Source organism: Schistocerca serialis, chromosome 2 (genome assembly GCF_023864345.2).
Source record: "Schistocerca serialis cubense isolate TAMUIC-IGC-003099 chromosome 2, iqSchSeri2.2, whole genome shotgun sequence".
Lineage (NCBI taxonomy): Eukaryota > Metazoa > Arthropoda > Insecta > Orthoptera > Acrididae > Schistocerca > Schistocerca serialis.
In genome coordinates, this window is record NC_064639.1 from 839,034,799 (window position 1) to 839,055,380 (window position 20,582).

At 41.2% G+C, this 20,582-nt stretch overlaps 1 protein-coding gene across 1 annotated transcript in view; it reads right to left on the reverse strand.

Moving 5' to 3' along the window:
* LOC126458108 (eukaryotic translation initiation factor 4E-binding protein) overlaps positions 1-19,304 on the reverse strand; it is a 28,036-nt gene extending 8,732 nt beyond the window's left edge. Inside the window, exons 1-2 of the mRNA XM_050094937.1 lie at positions 18,826-19,304; positions 3,910-4,050 (exon numbers count right to left, since the gene is read on the reverse strand). Of these exons, the coding sequence (XP_049950894.1) occupies positions 3,910-4,050; positions 18,826-18,967 (283 nt within the window). The 5' untranslated portion in view covers positions 18,968-19,304. The remainder of the gene's footprint in view (positions 1-3,909; positions 4,051-18,825) is intronic.
* Between the last annotated feature and the right edge of the window lie 1,278 nt (positions 19,305-20,582).

The following is a 20,582-nucleotide window of genomic DNA, read 5'->3' on the forward strand; positions in this document are numbered from 1 at the left end:
TATAAACTCATTGTACCTTAATCAAAAAGTTTCAGTTAAAGTGAGAGGAGAAAGTACGAACTGGATCAGACTAGGGAAAGGAGTAAGACAAGGATGCTGTTTATCACCTACTCTTTTCAACCTGTACTTGGAAAATATGATTGACCAATGCTCATTAGATGACAAAGGAGTAGAAATTGGAGGAAGAAGAGTAGGGTGCTTGAGATTTGCTGATGACATGGTCCTTCTAGCCACAGGGGAAAAAGAATTACAGGATTTGGTGGACACCATTGCAACTAACTGAAAAAAATATGGAATGAAAATTAACACAAATAAAACAAAAGTATTGGCAATAGGAGGAAATAAGGAACTAAAAATTGTGCTGAATGGAGAAAAACTAGAACAGGTGCAAAATTTTAAGTATCTTGGAAGCAGGATAGACACCGACTGGAAGTGCACCACAGAAATTAAAACAAGGATAGCAATGGCAAAAGAGGCGTTTTATAAGAAAAGGAGAATCTTCTGCAGCGGTATGGACAGAAAACTCAGAAAGAGACTCATAAAATGTCTTGTATGGAGTGTTCTTCTATATGGCGCTGAAACATGGACTATGAGGAAAAAAGACAGAGAAAGGCTGGAGGCTTTTGAGATCTGGACATGGTGGAAGATGGAAGGAATAAGTTGGATGGACAGAGTAAAAAATGAAGAGGTACTGAGAAGAGTGGGAGAGAAAAGGCAGTTACTAGATGTAATAAAGAGAAGAAAAAGAAATTGGATTGGGCATATATTAAGAAAGAATGACGGACTGATAAAAACAGTTTTAGAAGGTTATGTAGAAGGGAAAAGAAAGCGAGGAAGGAAGAGATTCCAGATACTGGATGACATGATGGACGGTACAACATACAGCAGCCTTAAGAAGGAAGCAATGGATCGCAGAAAATGGAGAGGCAAAGGACCTGCTAATATAGCAGATAACTGATGATGATGATCAGGAAACAGAGAAACGTGTAGTTCCAAATTTTTGTGAAGTGGTAGGAGAGAATGTCATAAGCAACATACTAAAAATCCTGTCCAGTGGGATGTGAGCATGCATGTGGGAGGTTGTTTGAAGGTAATTTTTTATCATTTTCTTTAATATTTCAAAAACCACTGATTGTAACAAAAATGTTTCCCAATAGAAAATTTAACTGCATTAACTATCTTAGAAAAAAAGGTCCTCTTTATTTTTTCTCAAGTAGGAACTACAGGGTGTTTCACAAAGTTATACTGATCCTCCGCAGCGAACCTTGATCCTCTGCAGCGGGCCTTAGGAATTACTGGCAACATATTGTGCAGACACGCCCTGGGGGTATTTATTTTACACAAAATGCATTAACACTAAATGGAACACAGATACTAATGCATAAGGACAGACTCTTTGTATATTTATGCACACTGTTGTACACTGCTGTAGAGGAAACTGATTCTTAGTTATCCAGTGCGGCAGCTGTAGCAACTTCCCCCAACACAAGTGCTGCTGACCGTTTGTTTTGCACACAGACTATACCTCCCCAAAATTTACTGTGCAGATCTTTCAGCTGATTGGATAAAAATAACTTCACTAAGCTTGTGTTTGTATAGTGGAGTTACTTTCAGTTTATTAGTACTTATTTGCCGTTGTTAAATGAGCTGTTATGTAAAAAAGGACAATAGCTGGAGCTGTCAACTGTCTACCATACTGAAGAGCCTGTCACAAGTGTAACGTGCTGTTGGTTTCATTGTCTCCAGTAACACTGGCTGGAATACTTTCACAGCACTCCCTGACATCTGAAGAGGCCCAGAGGCTTAAATTGTCTCCCTCTTCAGCAGATATAGGTCACCTAGGTGTTATTGAACTTCAGCTATATCATTGTAAGTCATGGCAATGCTTTACATCAGTTTATTGTTCTAGACGCGAACATAATCAGTCCCATTCCACCAGACATACTCACACCCATCTTGGAAGATATACTGTGGATGTGTAATAAGTGACTCCACTCATTGCAGCCATATTTAAAGTGCAAACAACTACTGAATGGAAGAGATTTATACAGTCTACCAGTAACACAATTAATGGTGAGAGAAGTGCAGTATCTTCCTGATCAAACATTAATTCACTATCAAGCAACAAAAACATTAGATGACTTCACAAAATGCTCTCAATGATAGACAGCAGTGAGGTGCTACAATTACCAATCCACTCCTTTTCCCACCAACACAACATGATCCTCACAAATTACACACTTCTCTCAGCCATTGTTTACAGGAACACATTTTGCATAAAAGCTGACTTACCAGCTGCAAATAAGTATTTATTTAATAGACTGAAAATAACTCCACTAGATTAACAGTAGCTCAGTGGTGTTATTTTATCTACTCACATAATAGAACTGGACAGGAAATGCTTGGTAGTTAAGAGTGTCTGCAAAATGAAAAGCAAGCAGCACTTACGGCAAGAGAATTTGCTTTCCTGAAAGAAAGCTACAGTTGTTGTATGGGATGACTATGAATCGATTTCCCCTCTAGCAGTGTAGAACAGTGTTTATAGATTCTGTCCATCATATGTGTGTCTTGTGTTAGTATCTGTACACCATGTAGTCCTAATGCATTTTTTGGAAAGTAAACATCCCCAGGTATGTCTGCGTACTGCATTGCCAGTGATTTGTAAGGCACACAATGGAGAATCGGTATAACTCTGTTAAGCAGCCTGTAGTTGCTTCTTGTGACATAGTGGGGTAGATAAGAGTAGGAAATCATGTGCTTGCTCTTCCAGTTGCACACCTATGAGGAGGCAAGTACACCAAATGACCACAATCAAGTGGCCCATCTTCCTCCACACTTCTATCCTCCAAAAAATTATGAAACTGACCTATAACATACCATCCCCCCCCCCCCCCCGGAAGAAACGTTCACATCCCACTGGCCAGGATTTCTCCCTACACCTATTCAAAAACCTGCGACTACGTCAATTTTTCACTAATTTTCTTTCATTGACTGGACTACTACACTAACAGCTCCAGAGTGGAAGAAGCATGAAAATAAATAAGAAAGAGGAAAAACAGGAGTTGTCATTATGAAGGCTTTCCCAGCATAATAATTGACAATATTCTTCTATGGTGTGCAGTCAGATCATAACGTCACCTTGACACAATATTTCAACGGTCCACCTGGCCGCCATCTTTAGGTGAGAGTGCTGGTACACGATCTCACCGGAGGATTCATACAGTTCGGGCGAGATTGTGTACCAGCACACTCACCTGAAGATGGCAGCCAGGTGGACCGCTGAAATATTGTGTCAAGGTGATGTTATGATCTGGCTGCACACCCTAGAAGAATATTATCAAAAACAAGAGTTGTTTATAAGACATTACCTTGGAATAATACTCAGAATGGGTAGTGGGGGCAAAGGAAGGGAATTTATAGCAGTTAGCATTAACAATGGATCTCAAATGTGCCTGGGTCAAGGTATCTCACACAATGATATGTTTAACTCCTGTGAATTTACTAGGAAAATTCCGAAAATCTGAAAAGACAATCACTGACAAAGAACTACTGTAATATTAATTTCATTAGAAAAAAATATTTACAGGCTTACAAGAAATCGTTTGCAGTGAGAAATCTTGTGCTATACTGAAGTGTCCTTCATACAGTTCATGCACAATTCATTGGGATAAAACTATGAGTTACAGCACACAGAGGGCTATATAAATGGAAATTGTGACCACACTGTAGATGTGATATGAACTGAAAGAACCGTTGGCAGTATACTTTAGTATCGTTTTCCATGTGTTCCACAACACTATGCAACTTAAATCTATAGATGAAAATGTTTAAACACTTCTTACATGAAAGCATAATTCAACCATTCATGCTACACACTCATATGCACATAAATCTGAGATTATCACGAACCTGATTTGATGTCATCCTTAGGGACATTAGCTCCCTTGATGAGGTCACTTGGAATACTTGAGAGGTTCTTTGGTGGTGTGCGTGCCAATGGGGAGTTCCTCAGCTGCATCAGGAATGCCCTGTCGTACACAATTCTTGTGCCTGAAACAAACAGCAGATATAATAGATATGATTTTCTTTTACTCTGCACTTTCAAACTATATGAAGGGCATCATGAACTACGCGATTATCAGATGCTTTAAGAGTATTATGGCTAAAATGTGATTTAAAGGTTGGTTGGCTATTCTGGGTGAAGTAGTTTCATGTATGTGCAAAGGTGACTAAATGTATCACACAGCTTGTCTCCAAAGACTTTCCCTAGATTACAAACACAATACACTTCTAAAACTTTACTGAATCTAGAATTTCTGAAAGTAGGAACATTCAGAAGTAATCTAGTTTTAGTAAGCGACTTAATTTCCAAAATTAACGTTCTTTGAAAATTGATGTACTGCCTGTTGGCTTCTGTCTCTGTTTCTTCAGCTGACATCTGTTTAATAATTTTTGTGGCGTTTCATCAGCAAAAGTGACTGGCATTGTTAAAGGTTAATCCTCCATTGCTGGTGGCAGACTTTGGCACACACGTAGTGGTGAAATATGAGGAAAATAGTTGAACAAACCTTGGTCTCAGAACCTAAGACAGAAACCTACAGGCAATATGTCAGCAACTATGCATGACATCTTCAATTCGTAAAGTGTTATTTTAAGATCCGGACAATTCAACATTACGTTAGCCAAATTAAGATGGTGTGGTACATCTTTGATGGAATTTCCATTTTAGTAGTTTCGAGAACAATTCAATCTGCATCCTACAAAACAATATTTCATTAAAATCAAATGACACTGCAAGTGTAATGGTGAGTACATCGATGAAAGTGAACTCAAACGTGTATTACCATTTGCATTTAATATTTAAGTATTGAAGAATGTTCAGGGCTTTGTTCACTGCTGTCCTGGTTGTGAGGTAGTTGTGTACAATGATCATCCATGATTAAAATGCAAGCACAAAAAAATGGTGCAAATGGCTCTGAGCACTATTGGACTTAGCTTCTAAGGTCATCAGTCCCCTATAACTTAGAACTACTTAAACCTAACTAACCTAAGGACATCACACACATCCATGTCCGAGGCAGGATTCGAACCTGCGACCGTAGCGGTCGCGGGGTTCCAGACTGGAGCGCCTAGAACCGCTCGGCCACTCCGGCCGGCAAAATGCAAGCACATACTGCCCACATATACATATTCATCATCAGATTGTGTCACAGAGCACAAATAACCCATGAAAATCATCTGGGTTCACTGGCTGTGTGTCAAAATGAATCTGTGGTGTAGTGACATTTTTTACAACCAACATGAATGTTTGATGTGATACAATGTTCGGAATTTTCTGCTGTGGGTATTTGCTCCACTATTAAGCCAGAATCATTTCAGGCAAAGAAATTGATGTTGATGTTGATGACTGTCCTCGACCTAGTTTCTAAAAACCTGTGGCAAAATAAATGCAAATCACTTTGGTTATGAGGAATGTACTCTATTGTTTCACAAAAAATGTTGTGTACAAGTACAGTCCACATGGACTACAGAAGCTGTTATGATTCTTGAGCCAAGTGATTCTATTGGTTTTGTTAAGGTAATTGCTTTAACACCAAAATGTGCAAACGCAGCATTCTTCCCATGAGTTCACACATCTATTCTGTAAAAATCAAATCCACTTTTCAAAAGCATGATGGAAACAGGACATAGGAAAGAGAAAAAAATTACAATGGAAAAGGGCTTCTAAACAGCTAGAGCACTCATTACACTTCTATTGTGCCACGGATATGAAAGATCCGCAGCTGTGTTGAATGTCACACACCAACTGTAGAATGTGATTTCCTATTCTATCCTGCTTATATACGTCGTTATACCCACAGGGAAGCATTACTGAGAGAGCTGAATATTTTATTTAAAAATTAATAATACCGTAGGTGTTGTTAATTTGTATTTATAAACAAGTGACTGATTTTGCTAATCTACACAGCTTAAGTTTTTCAACAGCGTTTATTACCTGCTGTTATAATTTAGCGCAAGTGTGAAAACTTTATTGCACATATGCGGGATAATTTAGCGCAAGTGTGAAAATTTTATTGCACCTATGTGGGTAAATGAGTTAAAGTAATACGAAGTCAAATAAATGCAGTGAAAATTTACACATGGTTTAACTCCGGCAAAGACCTCCCCAAACTCTCTGTAGCCTAAAGTATGAGAAATTTTCTCCTACAGTTACATCATCAGTTTTCTACCACTTCAGTCTGCACATTAGAAAACAGCCTCCACGTGTATAATGCACTGCCTTACGAAAGGAAAGAAGTCGAAAACATCTTTCGCATACAATAAGGTGAAGTGTACTTACGCTACTACAAGTTACGCAGAATAATTTCCAAATTATTTTTTTCTATTTAGAGTCCCAGAATGACAAAAAGCACATTAAATTATTATTGTCGTAAAGCAATATAAGGCAACGATCAATACGAATTTATATTCTAGCTCGAGCGCTTCGGTTCGGGCCACGTGGTCGAAGCTACACCTCGAATCGCGCCATGTTTGCTCCGTTTCGTTTATCTCTCTCTCTCTCTCTCTGCAAGTTTTATTTCTGTCTCCGCGTTTGTTTACCGCTCCTACCAAAAAAGAACATTCGAGTAATCCCAAGGTCGTTGTTTGTGTTGGTTTGCTAACTGTTCGCAGTTTACTGCTCGCCACTACGCGAAGGTCAAAGGCAGAAAGCAGGAGCAAACGTACTTAAGAGTATCCTGTTTATCAAGGATTTTGCAGAGTCGTCCACTTAACTGAGTACCGTTTAGCACGGTATAATGTTCGCTGCATTCAGAGTATTACTACAAAGGTTTCGGTTCACAAGAAAGTACTGTAGGCTTATAGAGGAGACCGAACGATAGCTTGAGGCGCGAAATATTAATTTTGATTACGGTACTGAAGACTTTCGTGACTTGGAATACTAATGTGCAATAGCGTTCACTTCGCAAAAGTTTTTCCAATATCTTACGCCCTGTGACGAGGTAACTATTCTAGTCGCTACAAATAAGGATTCTGAGATTGATCTTATATTTACTTAGATATTATATTTCACGCGGTCGGTACAGTGTATGTAACTCAACATAAATAAACTATACCGAAGAATTCCATCAATCGTATGCGATCGACAGCATTGACATACGGGTTCGGCATTTAGCATCGGGTTTGTTTTTCTCCTGCTGTAGTAATACAGAATGTTCCAATCAGTGAATAGTTTTTAATGTGCGATGTTTTTGCTTTAGTTTGTATCATATGTAGTGACGAATAACTCAACAAGGCAAACTTAAAAAGCAAAAATAACTCTTTCTTTGTTTTTAAACGAAGGAAGGTAAAAGATATAACATCTTTTGGTAGCCTTTAACTAAGACGATCTATGAAGAAATTTCCTCTTTTACGGTTAAGTTTCAGTAAGCTCACCTACGTTTGTGCCGTCAAACTTCTTTTAGCGAAGTGTATATGATGCTCTTAAAATTTCTTAAAATCAGTATAAATATACTTACTGACTTATGAGCAAAAGCTGAAATTTTCACCACAGTCTAGTACATCCCATCCGAAAAGGGAAAACACGTGCTGTCTGTGAGATCTCAACGTCTCGTGCGTGCCGTTACTCTTGCTGAAACAGCAGCACTTCAGCGACATTTACCCAAGGTCGAGTGTAGCCTCGATTGGGCACGATTCCGTAGAATCGCACCGTATCCGCACTGTCACACGTGTCTACGGTTTTACTACTGTCCCGTCGCTGACGGTAATAATGTAAACATGGATTACCAATTAGTATTTGCGTTATCGTAAGCACAACAGTGACATAAATGAAATTTTCCTCCATGTCGAGTGGAAAATTCATGGCGTGTTATATGAGGAACGTATTCAATTACACCCTTCGAATAAGCACTTAGACGGTTGACAAAAGTGTCGACGCGAAACAAGTACACGACACATTGTGACTATCGATGAGCAAAACGCCGCTACCACGTAATGCAACGATTGTTTCAAACGTTGTACGAACTGATTTTATTAGAAACAGTATATATCTGTAACTTTATTTTGGAAAACTTGTAACTGAATCAGTGATGATTCAAATACAGTAATAAGTTACTGCACAAGTTATATGTTTCGAGCTTAGCACGATGTGTTTCAGAAATTATTCCCATTTTCGAGTGCTGCGCGAGTTGTAATTTTCTGTTGTTAATATCAGCGAGTACGTTCTTTGCGCGAAAAAGGAGACAAGTATCTGTATATCTAGACACACATGAACTTCTCAAACGCGTTGTAGCCTACTACCCAGGAAGCAAAGTATCTGGTGCTGTAATTTACTATTTAAGGCATAACATTTCCATAATTCTATTTCTTCATATTTTACTTGCAGCTGGTTAAAGATGGCATACCGAATAAATTTTTTCAATTCAGTTTTATTTAGTACTACCAGTGAGACAGATTCTTGACGATTTCTTGACCATAATAATGCTGTCATTGTTTTAAGCTGATTAGGAACAAGAGCGCTGGTCTTCTGTTTGTGTGCTTTCAGGCTGTTTATGGATAACAGTGGCATGGTAAACACCAGTCTTCATGTAAAACTACCGCCCACCAGTGGGCGTTCTAGCTTTTATGATGGATGATGGACAGTTAAAGATATTTTCATTAGGGTTTCATTACATACTGACGAAGTACTTGGTACGGTAAGTAATAATAATAATAATAATAATAATAATAATAATAATTATTATTATTATTATTATTATTATTATTATTTGCTTTACTTGCTGCAACTATACTTTATAAATTTTGTAACACAAAGTTACTTTCTTACTTTATAAGTCATCATTACTGTAGAACTGATGGACAGTTAAAAATTTTACTGCTAACAAAGATACAAAAGTGGGCGGTAGGCAAAAAAGGTTGACTACACCCGATGTACACGTTTAGGTGCGTGAGCTTGTGAGTAGAGATGGGGGATGCGCTCATGAACTAATTCATAGAGTTGAATCTTTCAAAGGAGTGAACAATCAGTGATTCAGAAAAAAAGAACGGTAGCTCCAAACGTTTCCCACGGCAGAGGAGAGAGAGAGAGAGAGAGAGAGAGAGAGAGAGAGAGAGAGACGGAGCATATCAGCAGCGCCTCTGCTGGTCAGAGCACAGTGCACGCCACACAACACAGCCAGCGCCGGCCTCTGCCCTGCTTCTACCTTGGCTGCCTGCATTGTGCAGTGCCCCATTGGATTTTGTGTTTCACATATGCTGTGCCGTCCATGTGCGTCGTCTGCCGCGCGCAGTGTCTGGCGCAGCTTAACTTCGCATCGCACTCTGTCGGCGATCGTTTCAGTCGCACGTCCTGCCCTCTGGGCAGTTGATGAGAGCAACAGGACAGAGAGCCACCTAGCGGATAACATAGGAACTACTTGCAACAATCTGCTCGCAAGGGAACGGACGATTTGTTTCGGAGCGGGTGAGTTCACCGCTCCCCCCACCCTCGGAACTCGCCCGCTCAACGCTCACCCCACCGTCTCGACTCTAGCCAGAGCGTTGAGCAAAGCGACTCAGGTGTCACTCTGGTCTCTGCGGTCTCAGCTCACGCAGTAATACAGCTCGCGGCTCGACCCGCTCGACTCAGCACCTCTGCATCGGAGTTCGTCCCTACTGGATATTGTTCTTTGTAGTAATACCGCTGTGTATATTACATTATTATGTTATGTATACATCAATTGTTTTTATTTTACTTTTATTTGTTTACACTGATTACATTAGGTTCCTGATGACTCCTCTTACTATAGGATTTTTATTATGGACACTCGAATTTACGCTTTAATTACGAGCGAACCGATAAACGTATCGCAAAATGTGATACACCAATATTTTCCTTGTTTTATTCTGCGTAACGCTATATGCAGCACTTTCGTTTTACAGTCAAATTTATATATTTTTTTTTCTTATTCTGGTACGGATTTTGCGATTTTAGGCGTCTTCGGAAGGAAACGTTCACTTTAAAAATATATGGCTTGCGATGAATTTGTATGAGGTTAATGAAATTTTAATACATTATAGCCAAATATATTGTTAATGTAAATCTCAAGTTACAACATTTTCCGATCACCCAAAAAACCACGATAGTGCAAAATAAATCAATAATCAAAAACTTTGTCATATCGTGGAAATTTCAATAAACAATACAAAATTCTTACTCATTATCTGTGTTACTTAAAAATAGGATCAAATAAGATCAAAATACAGGTGTAGTACTGGAATAAACCAAGTTTAAAGGACAATGTGCCTTCCATTTATTTTCTATTGTAAATGAGTGGTGAGTCATGAAAAAGAGCTAATTCATTTCAGGGAGTGAACAGTTCTGATCCAATCTCTGAAAAGAACAGTTTTGCCCATCTCTACTTGTGAGACTCGCGAGTAGAGCCGTGCATCGCGCCACATTTAAGGTGGATTTCCACTTGTCGGAACGTCACCGTCACGTAATGGTCAAGGCTCAGAGGAATTCCTGAGCATTCATACTTCACGGCACGTCAACGTCGTAGTTCATGGTAGCCCGTAATAAAATGTCGAAATTTAGTTTAAAGCAGCTCGCAATGATTGCTATTGCACTCCATGATGAGGAACAGGGGCAACGAGCAATAAGAGTGTGATTAAAAAAAATGTTAAAAAATCGAGACTGTGAAGGGGAATTCCACACTTTTCACAAGGGGCTGGACGATTAGGAGTCATCGTTCTATAAATATTTCAGAACGTATAAACAACGGTTTTTTACCTATTAAGCAAGATACAAAAAAAAAAAAATTACGAAGAGAAGTGGAAGATTTAGGTGTTCAATATCATCATGGCAGAAGCTGATGATTTGCCTAAGGTATGTCTACATGGACCGTTTTGCTGAACTAAACAAAACAAATATGGGAGTGTCACTTCCCGGCAGCAACTGAGAAATATATCACGTGACTCCGTGAATGGCTCGTCGAAACATTCTTCCCGAGAAACGTTGACGTTACGTGTCAATGACGTTCCGTTGACGGCGTGTGTGAATGCCATAATTTGAATTACATAGGAGAATCTTTCGAGGTGACGGTGACGTTCCATCAAGTGTGAATCCACCTTTACTCGCCAGAGACCTCCTGGGGCCCACCGCCCCATTCTGCTGCCCGCACCGGGGGGGAGTCGAGCTCAGTTGTACCGGGAGCAGACAGCGGGAGCGAGCCCCTATGAGCTTTCGAGACCCACGGCTCTTTCGGGTAGCCGTGCAAGGCCGAGTGTCGAAGGGGTCGGTGCAACAAGGAAACGAGTAGCAGAAACAAAGCGGGAATGACAGGTCACACTCGAGCGTTAACAGCTTTGTGAATCGCCTGCACTCCTCTGGGAATCGTGAAGGTTCGATATGCTAGGAAGAGGCTGTTCTTGAGCCTCTGTAAAGAAAAGATAACGCGTAATGTAAAATAAGAGGTGTATCACAGTAAAAAGTAATACAATAATGAACTTAGTACATGGAACTCTTCATTGGTTTATACAATTCGTCCTTTTTTCTGCTCCTTTCTAAAGCCTCTACCTTTCTGAGCTCTTTTATGAAACTTGATCTCAAATTTTGTAGTTAAGTTTTCATTACACTTCGCTCAACAGTTTTATATCGTCTAGGATTGTTTCAACACCCTCTTCGTACACCCTAATTTTTATATTCTTCGTCGTGTACAGTTCCTGGGTGATTTTTCACAAAAAGGTCTTTTGTGGTACAATTTTATAAGTTTTCGGTGTGGTCTACTCCTTCACGATACTGAAAGCAACTAGACCTTGTTGTGATGTGCAGGAAAACTCGTGGACTGTTGCGACACTTGAATAACTGCAAAGCTTCTCCTAGTTAGTCAGAATAATAGTAGTGGCAACCTTCCGGCGTCTTGGAGAAGGGTGTAAAATGAGCACAAAAGATCTGTGGCCATTCATCTAAGGGGCAGGAGAATGCTTTCTAGATCTTGCACACACTGCCACAAATAGAAGCGCAGTAACCCACTCCAAGCGCAAGAGATGCGCTTCTTCACCTCACCAACAATTTCTCGCTATGAAAAAGAAACAGCAGACGAACACCGTGTGGCCGTGGTACCCCAAATGCTGCAGGTTATGGAGGATGGTGCGAGCGTATGTACAACTTGAACATAAGCGTAAGATAAAGGGCGTTATTTTACTCTTATAAAGCACTGAATATCGTCAGAGTTGCTGTGCGAAAATCGGGTCCTGCTTGATGTCGAGTCCCTGTTGTTGGAGAAAAGTGCTACAAATGTACGGGACGAAAGTAACTAACATGAGCAGGTTAGGGATATTTACAAGCCACCTCTTGAACGTTACGTTCGTTACCGATATGGTGGCAAATGTGAAAAAGTCCGAATAGAACTGTTGTCTCCATACAACAACCACTCCTTCAGCACTGTTCTATGCCACACCCTCGAGGAAAAATGGTTGCAGGAATATTGTCGTAATGTTCACCCATCGTTGGAATCAACGAAACTTATTTGAAAAGGAATGAACACGTGCAGGACTCACGGTTGCTGTCTACCGCGAAGCAGCACGTTGAGACTCGCTGGAATGCTTCGTGTTTCACGCAAAAATCCGTCTTTATGCATCATGAACAAACTGCTGAAGTTTTACGTGAATTCGGAAAATGGGAATTGACAATTTATTTTCTCGAAGCATTTCAAGGGGATACCAAGGTTGTGGAAGCTGACAGTTCCTTGTGCCATGGGTGTACCAGCTACAGGACTACTGTGTTGAGAACAGTAAGGTAAGCACTCGCAAATATGCAAAACGACGCGTCTATAAATGAAATTTATATTTTGGTTACATATTTTAAACACTGGATAAAGATCGTGTTTAAAGATGACGATGTGCCTCAATATTGTCAAACATATGCCGCGAAGCAGCAGTACTGAAAGCAGGAGCCTGAAACCTCCTAAGCGAAAAAATGGAAATAAGGTGAATGAATTTGTTTGCATTATTTCTGGTACTACAGGTGCGTCATCTAAAGCAACTATTGTTAACTGAGAGAGGGGAAGTTTATGCCTCTGCACGTTCCACATGAGCTGACCTACGAGGTAACTGCGATGGTAAGTAAATATTTTATCAGTACTGACGCCCTGATCATGTATTTGTGAAAAGACGGAAATTTATGTGAACAATGCACCAAATTTATTAACCCTAAGCGATATAACATATTTGTCCTCCATGCTGATATGATGTATTATGTGCAAAACATCGTACAGAGAACGAAGCCTCACCATCGGCGTCTTCAAATCGTGTTAAGTGTGTGCAATGTGAGAACAGTACTGCCGTTAATATATCCTTTTAACTTCTGTGTGTGCCTACAAAAACTTTGAAATACTTGCCATTTCCTCATACAGTATTCCACAAATTCAGTAACTGGTAGGGGGACCTTTAACCCTTAACTACTATAGATTGTCTCTCAGACCGCTAGTTTTTTGTCTTGTGATACTTCACGCACCGCCGGCAAGCTACACGTGCCAGAAATCTGGCAGCGTTGTTGCAATTTGTTTTCTTATTTTTGGGCCTTCAGAGGTCTCATAGACGTACCGTAGTGTTTGTGCACCGTGTTTTTGTTGAACGTTATCGTTTCTTCGTGGTGAGGAAAGCTAGAGCTTCTATGCAACGTTTTCCATGCGAGACTGATGTGGGTGTCCAAGAAAGCCTTAGTGAATTCTCATAGTAAGACTTTGACGACAGTGATAATGAACCTGATTTCGATTATTTAGTGATCACGATGCTAATTAGTAGAAGGAAACGGATAGTGATGAAGATGTGACATCTGATGACGATAGAGAAGCGTACTTCTTCTGTAAGAACATAAGTATGTTTTCCATGGAGAAAACAGAAGCAGGTAACTAACGTAAGAATAAAGCAACCCAGTATCGTCTTTATCTGCCTGGACTGCTGCACATTCCGAAAGGTCTCTGACAAAACTTGCTGTTCTGCAGATAAGAGTCTCAAATACAGAAACAAGTTTTTGAAAAACGAAAAACATGAGCCTTTTGTTGTCCTTGTACGAAGTGGAAAACAAGATATCCGTGTCAACAGTGTGGTGTTTCGATTTGGCTGGAGAGTTATAAGAGAGTCTCCGAGAAATGCATGCAGACTGAAAGCAATTAAAGTTTTATTCAGGGCCTCAGAAGTAAACATAAGGCAATTACATTCGTCTTCATATTCGAAATAAATTTTTGACAAAATTTCTTCCTTGATGGAATAATCGCCCGAGGCTGAAACGATGAGTAGTAAACTCAAAGCAGATTCCAAATACAATTTGCCACAACTGAAATTTGTTTTTCCATACAGTTACGTTGCGAATATGCAGTAACATCTTCCTGACGATAATCTAAGAGCGACTAGAGAGGTAACTATGTCCTGTCTTTTAGTAGTGCATAAAATAAACTGCAAATTTCACTGTGTTTTAGTTTTAAAAGTGTTTTAAATTCTGCATTGTTTAAAAAATGGAAATCTCCATAAAGTCTGTTTCAAAGAAGTGTAACGAACAACAGGAAATCATGGTAACGTATATACAGCAAAACAGTGGTTTTATACATAAAAAAATTAAAAAGCGGTCAGAGAGAAAACGCTCCGTAGTAATTGTGTTCCTGTCAACATCCATAGTAGCCAAGGGTTAATAAAATTCACTGCATCGTAAAGGTGCGTCCAACTACTCCTGTGGCTCGTGTACTTGAGAGGCTTGCGAGCCTTACGAGTAATACGGACGGAGGTAGGTTCTCAGGGCTCGCCGCGAAACAGGCTTACGATCCGCCCGAGCATATGGCTTGCCTGTTGTCGGTACATCAAAGGGATGCGCGGAGAGCTGCGCGAGTGGTGTGGACGACAACTTGCATTGACCAGTTGGCTCTCTGCACTCGTGCAGCTTGGTCTTGGAATTATTCATTTTCTATGTTGTGGACATTGGTTTTTCTTTTAAAATGGATTGGACCGACGATTTCACTATTAAATTTATAAATATTTATGAACAACATCCTGTGTTGTGGGATGCCACAAACTCCCATTACAAAATAAAATCCAAAAAAAGTGAAGCATGGGATTCCATCGCGACAGAACTTTGCGTGGATGTGGCCGAATTAAAAAGGAAAATGACCAGCTTATTAGCCACTTACAGGAAAGTCCGTCAGAAGAAAAATGAGCCTGGGAAGTCTGGCGCTGTGGTCGAAGAAGCGAGCGCTCCAAATTGGTTCGCTTTCAAAGCGTTCGAATTTCTGCACTGCAAATATCAGCCGCGGAAGACAATCAACACAGACGTAAGTAAAAAATAGTTGTTTTGGGAAAAGAATAAAAAAAATTATTCACAAACTTAATGGGGTTCGGTACCTATTAGTTTGTCTTCCACAGCTACGTTACTTTTTTGTCTTCCTCAGCTTACACTTTGGACCCTGTTCATTTGTTATTTTTAATTTTTTTGTTTTATTCCCTGATATACTATTAACTTACATTTTGAAACTCCGAGCTGCCAGTAAGAGATACACAAACTTCCGGAACAAAATTTCATTATTACTTGCTTGGAGACTAAATAAAATGCTGAGGCTACAGTAGAATCGCCAGTTCCTAAATATCTGAGCGCTAAGTGCCAACCGCTCAGTAATCGGTATAGGTTTCCAAAATTTGCTGTCAGCCTTCGCTATCTTCGTTCCAGCCAAATTTATCAAATATTGAATATCAGATGCGGACAAGCGGCAAAATGTCTTGAAATGTATGTTTCCAACAAGCAAGTCATCCGTCAAATCCACTCCCACTTTATCTTTTTCTGCTTCTGAAAACTGTGGTCATCCACCACCTGCGTTTTCTTTGGGCAAGGTTACGTCTTCTTATATCTTCTTCCTGAGCTAACAGGCGTATCACCACTTGCTATAACCACTTCGTCCATTTTTAAATTAGGAAGCTGGCACTGGATGGCTACGAGTACGGAGCGGATACTCACGAGAAAAACCGTGGCAAGCAGCGAGGGTAGTGTGTGTGGACGCAGGCGAGTCCCCTGCCACACGAATCTAACAAGCACAAGTGTGCTGAGAACGTCTAGTGTGGACACACCTTTTATCCAACCATGGTCGTCCACAGAAATTTTTCCACGACGGGTGGCAAGACTGTGATACAGCCATTTTTAATATAAGTAACTGAGCTCAACGGTTTCGAGATGTGTCATACCACATGAACAAAATTTTATAGATGACACAAAGAACTTATTAAAGCCGAGAGAATTTATGGTTATCCACGGTGTCTAGGGATTCTGTAATGAATATTAGCTCTTTACACCAGGGGGGGGGGGGGCAGAGGGCAAGTGGCTCCTCCCCCTGGCGGAGGCCTATGGCTGTAACATACAGTCGATCTACAAAAAATTTGCTGCTCCCATCAGTAAGAGCCAAAGAAGCCGGTACAAGAGAAAAGGCAATGAATTAGCCGTAACTCGTGCCTTCAGTCAAATCTTGTTTGTGGGATGTTTACTGACTGATGATAAAAGAATACTGCAAATTGAATAATACGCTGTACACGTTCTTCGCTACAGTCCAACCATGTGAAACTAACCGTCTGAACAGTTAATATTTGGTGCTTACGTACTATATTATTTTTCTTCATAACGATCGCAAACATTCCAACGTCGACCATTATTGATGTCGAGTCAATCATTACAGTACACAGATTCCACTCTACTATGGAATTTAATTGCAGGCTCGTTTTCTGCGTTTAGAAACTCCGTTACAGCACGCTGTTTAAGCACCGACATAATACACATCGCCACGTCACACGCCAAGGTTATTTTACACGCTACAATTCGGAGCGCTCTAGCGGCAGGGGCTGAACTTGCGTCGGCGAAGCGGGAAAGTAAAATAGACTGCGTAAAATGCATGACAAGTAACACCTCAACCGACCGATATTGAGAAAAGAATAAAAAAAATTCTGAGGCGTTACTTTTCAGCACTCCCTTTTAATTTACACTGGCACTTATATAGGCTATAAGACCAGTATTCGATTTCCATGAGGAGCAATGTCTGCAGCCGCTGAAGTGCCTGGCACGGATAGAAACAGAAAAAATTCTATACAAAAAGGATTTACATAAATATATATATATATTTTTTTCAAAATTCATCTGCAAATACGCGCATGATCAAATCCAACGGTAGTGGTAATAATAAATATGTAACCTCCATGAGGCGCCTCACAGTCTCCCAGTAGTACAGGCACACCTGTAACCTCCTAAGTGTTAATGCAATAGCAGAAGTAAATACTCTTCCTCCACACGATGCAACAGCAGGGGACAGAATTAAACTGCCAGGTGAATAAGTATCCACAGGTCGGGTCACGCAGTCACGTGACGCTGCTATAAATCGACAAAGCTACCTTCCACTTCTCTCGCACTCCCACAGCTGTTTGCAGTCACGCAACACAATAGCAACAACGCCGTGAGAAATGATACAATCATGTGGGCGAGATATATGTCGCTTCACAACTTTAGTCGCCACACGACATGTTTCGAGAACCTGACCCACTGTCTTCAGATGGGAAATTATAGCGTTTCATATCGCTTGTAGCGCATGTGTACTAATGGCAGCTACGCACCTTTAGTCCAAATAGAATTGTAAATAAGTGTTATCAGTACAGAAATTTTATTGTTTACACTTCAGATTTTTTACCATAAACCTTGACAAAAACTGCGAAACGAACAAAAACATACGTAATATCTTGCCGCTTGAGATACTGGGTTACTACTGATGTAATACACTAATACTTTCATCTCCAGGCGACAGTGTAGCCCGTAAGGAAAATGTGTGTAAACATATAAAAGACTGACCGATTCTGTTTCCTTTATAATTATTGTGAACAGACACCAAGAACTAATGAAAACAACGATACATAAATATTATCGCCAAGCAAGTGATGTCCCTCCTTAATTCTTGGCCATGTATTTACTCTTTTATCACAGGAACGAAATGCAGAGCAAACTATAGATATATACACATTAATCCGCCAGCCAAGCGTTGCATCGACGCTAAATCATGTGCTAAATCGCCAAGCAATTGGTTTCCCTCCTTAATTACACTTTTATTACAAGAACTAAATTCAGAACTAAGTACAGATACTGGCACATACACATTAATCCGCCGGCCACGTGTTGCGTCGAGGCTATTTTTTGTACAGCGAGCGCTGTTCGCAGTAACCGGTAATGCGAAAAATCAGAAAATCGCATGTAATTTCATCCATCAATGCAACTGTACAGTCTTCATAACACGTTAGAACAAAAAAGTACATTTCCACTGTCTACCATAAACTGGAGTATATGTTTCGAATACGATATCTCTTTTGAGAGTGAGTAACAATACTAGAACGAATTGAAGAACCCGAACGCGAGAAGTAGGCTATTGGTCAACAACATTAAACCGCAGAGAGGAAAATAACCAGGGCATCGTAGTAATTATACTCTGTCCTACCGGTAAAGAATGATTTCGGTGCCTATCACGTTTGGACAAAGCTTTTAAGATGTATACACACAAATCTCTGAGTACTAACTTAGCTGTCTTTGCCTGGCGATAGATTAGTGAGATGCAAGTAACCGTGCAAGCTATGAAATGCTGGCTTTTGTTCTGCTGTTCAGAGTTTCACCGACGCTTAAACCGGCTGATGTAGTACTTACGAAACTGGAGGCACTATTATCACCGAAGATTTCCAGCAAAACAGTTCGGGGAGGGTGAGGTGAGGGGAAGGAGGTGTCAGCAGAAGCAATGATTGTGCGAGCTAGTGACTACTAGTCTGATGACCGGTTATGAAATATCTTACCACCAGGTGTAGTCGAGTACAGCGTTCCTCCTGGAGTGGACGAGTAGTCTGCGGGCAGCTGAGATGCGTCGTTTATAACGACCCTCCTCGAAGGGATGCTCTGGCACTGCGTCGCTTGTCTGGCCACGGGGGACGCGGACATCTTATGAGGGGGAAGGGCTAAGGCGCAGGGTGGCTACAGCGCGTCTTGCGATCTCTGCTGCTTGCTCTCGTCGGCGTACACAACTCCACTGACTGTTGGGGCCTCGATCTTTTTAGCAGCGTCTCCCGCAGAGGACGCACCACTGGCAACACCGCAAAGGCTCCGCGGGCCGAGAGGGGGGACAGGAGGCTGTTACCGCCGTGATCTCCACTGAGGCTGCTGCGAGAACAGATCGGTCTGTATCGACTGTAGGCTGGGCTCTCGCGACACGGATCAACCCCACAGCTCGGCGTGTAACTGTCTAGCTGTGCGCACGCTCGGCAGCCGTTTTATCAATAAACGAGGAGCTAGCCAGTTTGTAACTGCGTAGTTTGCGCGCCAGTCGCCAAGGTCGCCACGAGCGTCCGTTCCTCGGCGGCGCTCGGCTTCCCTCGGAACCTGTCGTTGCCACGCCTGCCTTTTCTTTACGTGGCGCGCTGGAGTGTTGTTGACAGCAGATGGAGTAGGGGAAGTGGCATTGGGCACCTTTCTGCTCTGATCCACCTCCACCCACACCGCCTTCCCCTCCTGTTTAGCTCGACAGGCAAGCCACCACTTCCGCCCTCCCTAGCTCCTCTTCGTAAATGTACTGAACGAGGTTCAATAATTACAGAGGCCGTGCGAAATTTCGCTAGTAGTCAATGATGGAGACAGTTTCTACATTTTTGGAGTCGTCCTCTCTGTACTCGACTCTAGCGCTTCTCTGTTCTGACCTCTCTCACTTCCTACATTCAGTTTTCCTGCCGTCACCTCTCTTCGATTTATGATGTAGCTGAGAACTTGTAACAAATCTTTTAGAGACAGAATATTAGATCGAAGAATGTAAGGGAGAAGATTTTGACACTGACGAAACGTTAAGGCTTAGAATTTCGATATCTTGACTCTTGTGTTTAATAAGCTTTAGTAGAACAGACCAAACAGCGAGGTCATCGGTCTCATCGGACTAGGGAAGGAAGTCGGCCGTGCCCTTTCAAAGGAACCATCCCGGCATTTACCTGAACCGATTTAGGGAAATTACAGAAAACCTAAGTCGGGATGGCCGGACGCGGGATTGAACCGTCGTCCTCCCGAATGGGAGTCCAGTGTGCTAACCACTGCGCCACCCCCTCGAAGCATTCAGATTTAGAAAATGATATAGGACGTCGAATGAATTAAGCAAGGAATTTGTACAACAACTTAATGATGTTTGGTTAAGCAAATCCGTAAGAAATGGGGTTGAATAATGAATGGTAACTGCTCAAAAAATGTTTTGCAGAACATGCAATGTATGCGGGCGTGTTTGGGCTTAGATTAAAGGACATAAGGAATGGAACAATAAGCATTACGAAACTAAAACAAAGAAAGCTTAAATGTGAAATACAAGCAAAACAGTACCCATAATAAACGCAGTCTGTTTGAAAGTGTGCGTGTTTGCACATGTATGAAATCAAGAACTACTGCTGACGTGGAAACTCCCTATCGCTCCCCTTCACATTTAGTGGTAATTTGGCCCACTGGATAGCCTGTCGAAAACTGAACACAGCCGGCCGAAGTGGCCGCGCGGTTCTGGCGCTGCAGTCTGGAACCGCGAGACCGC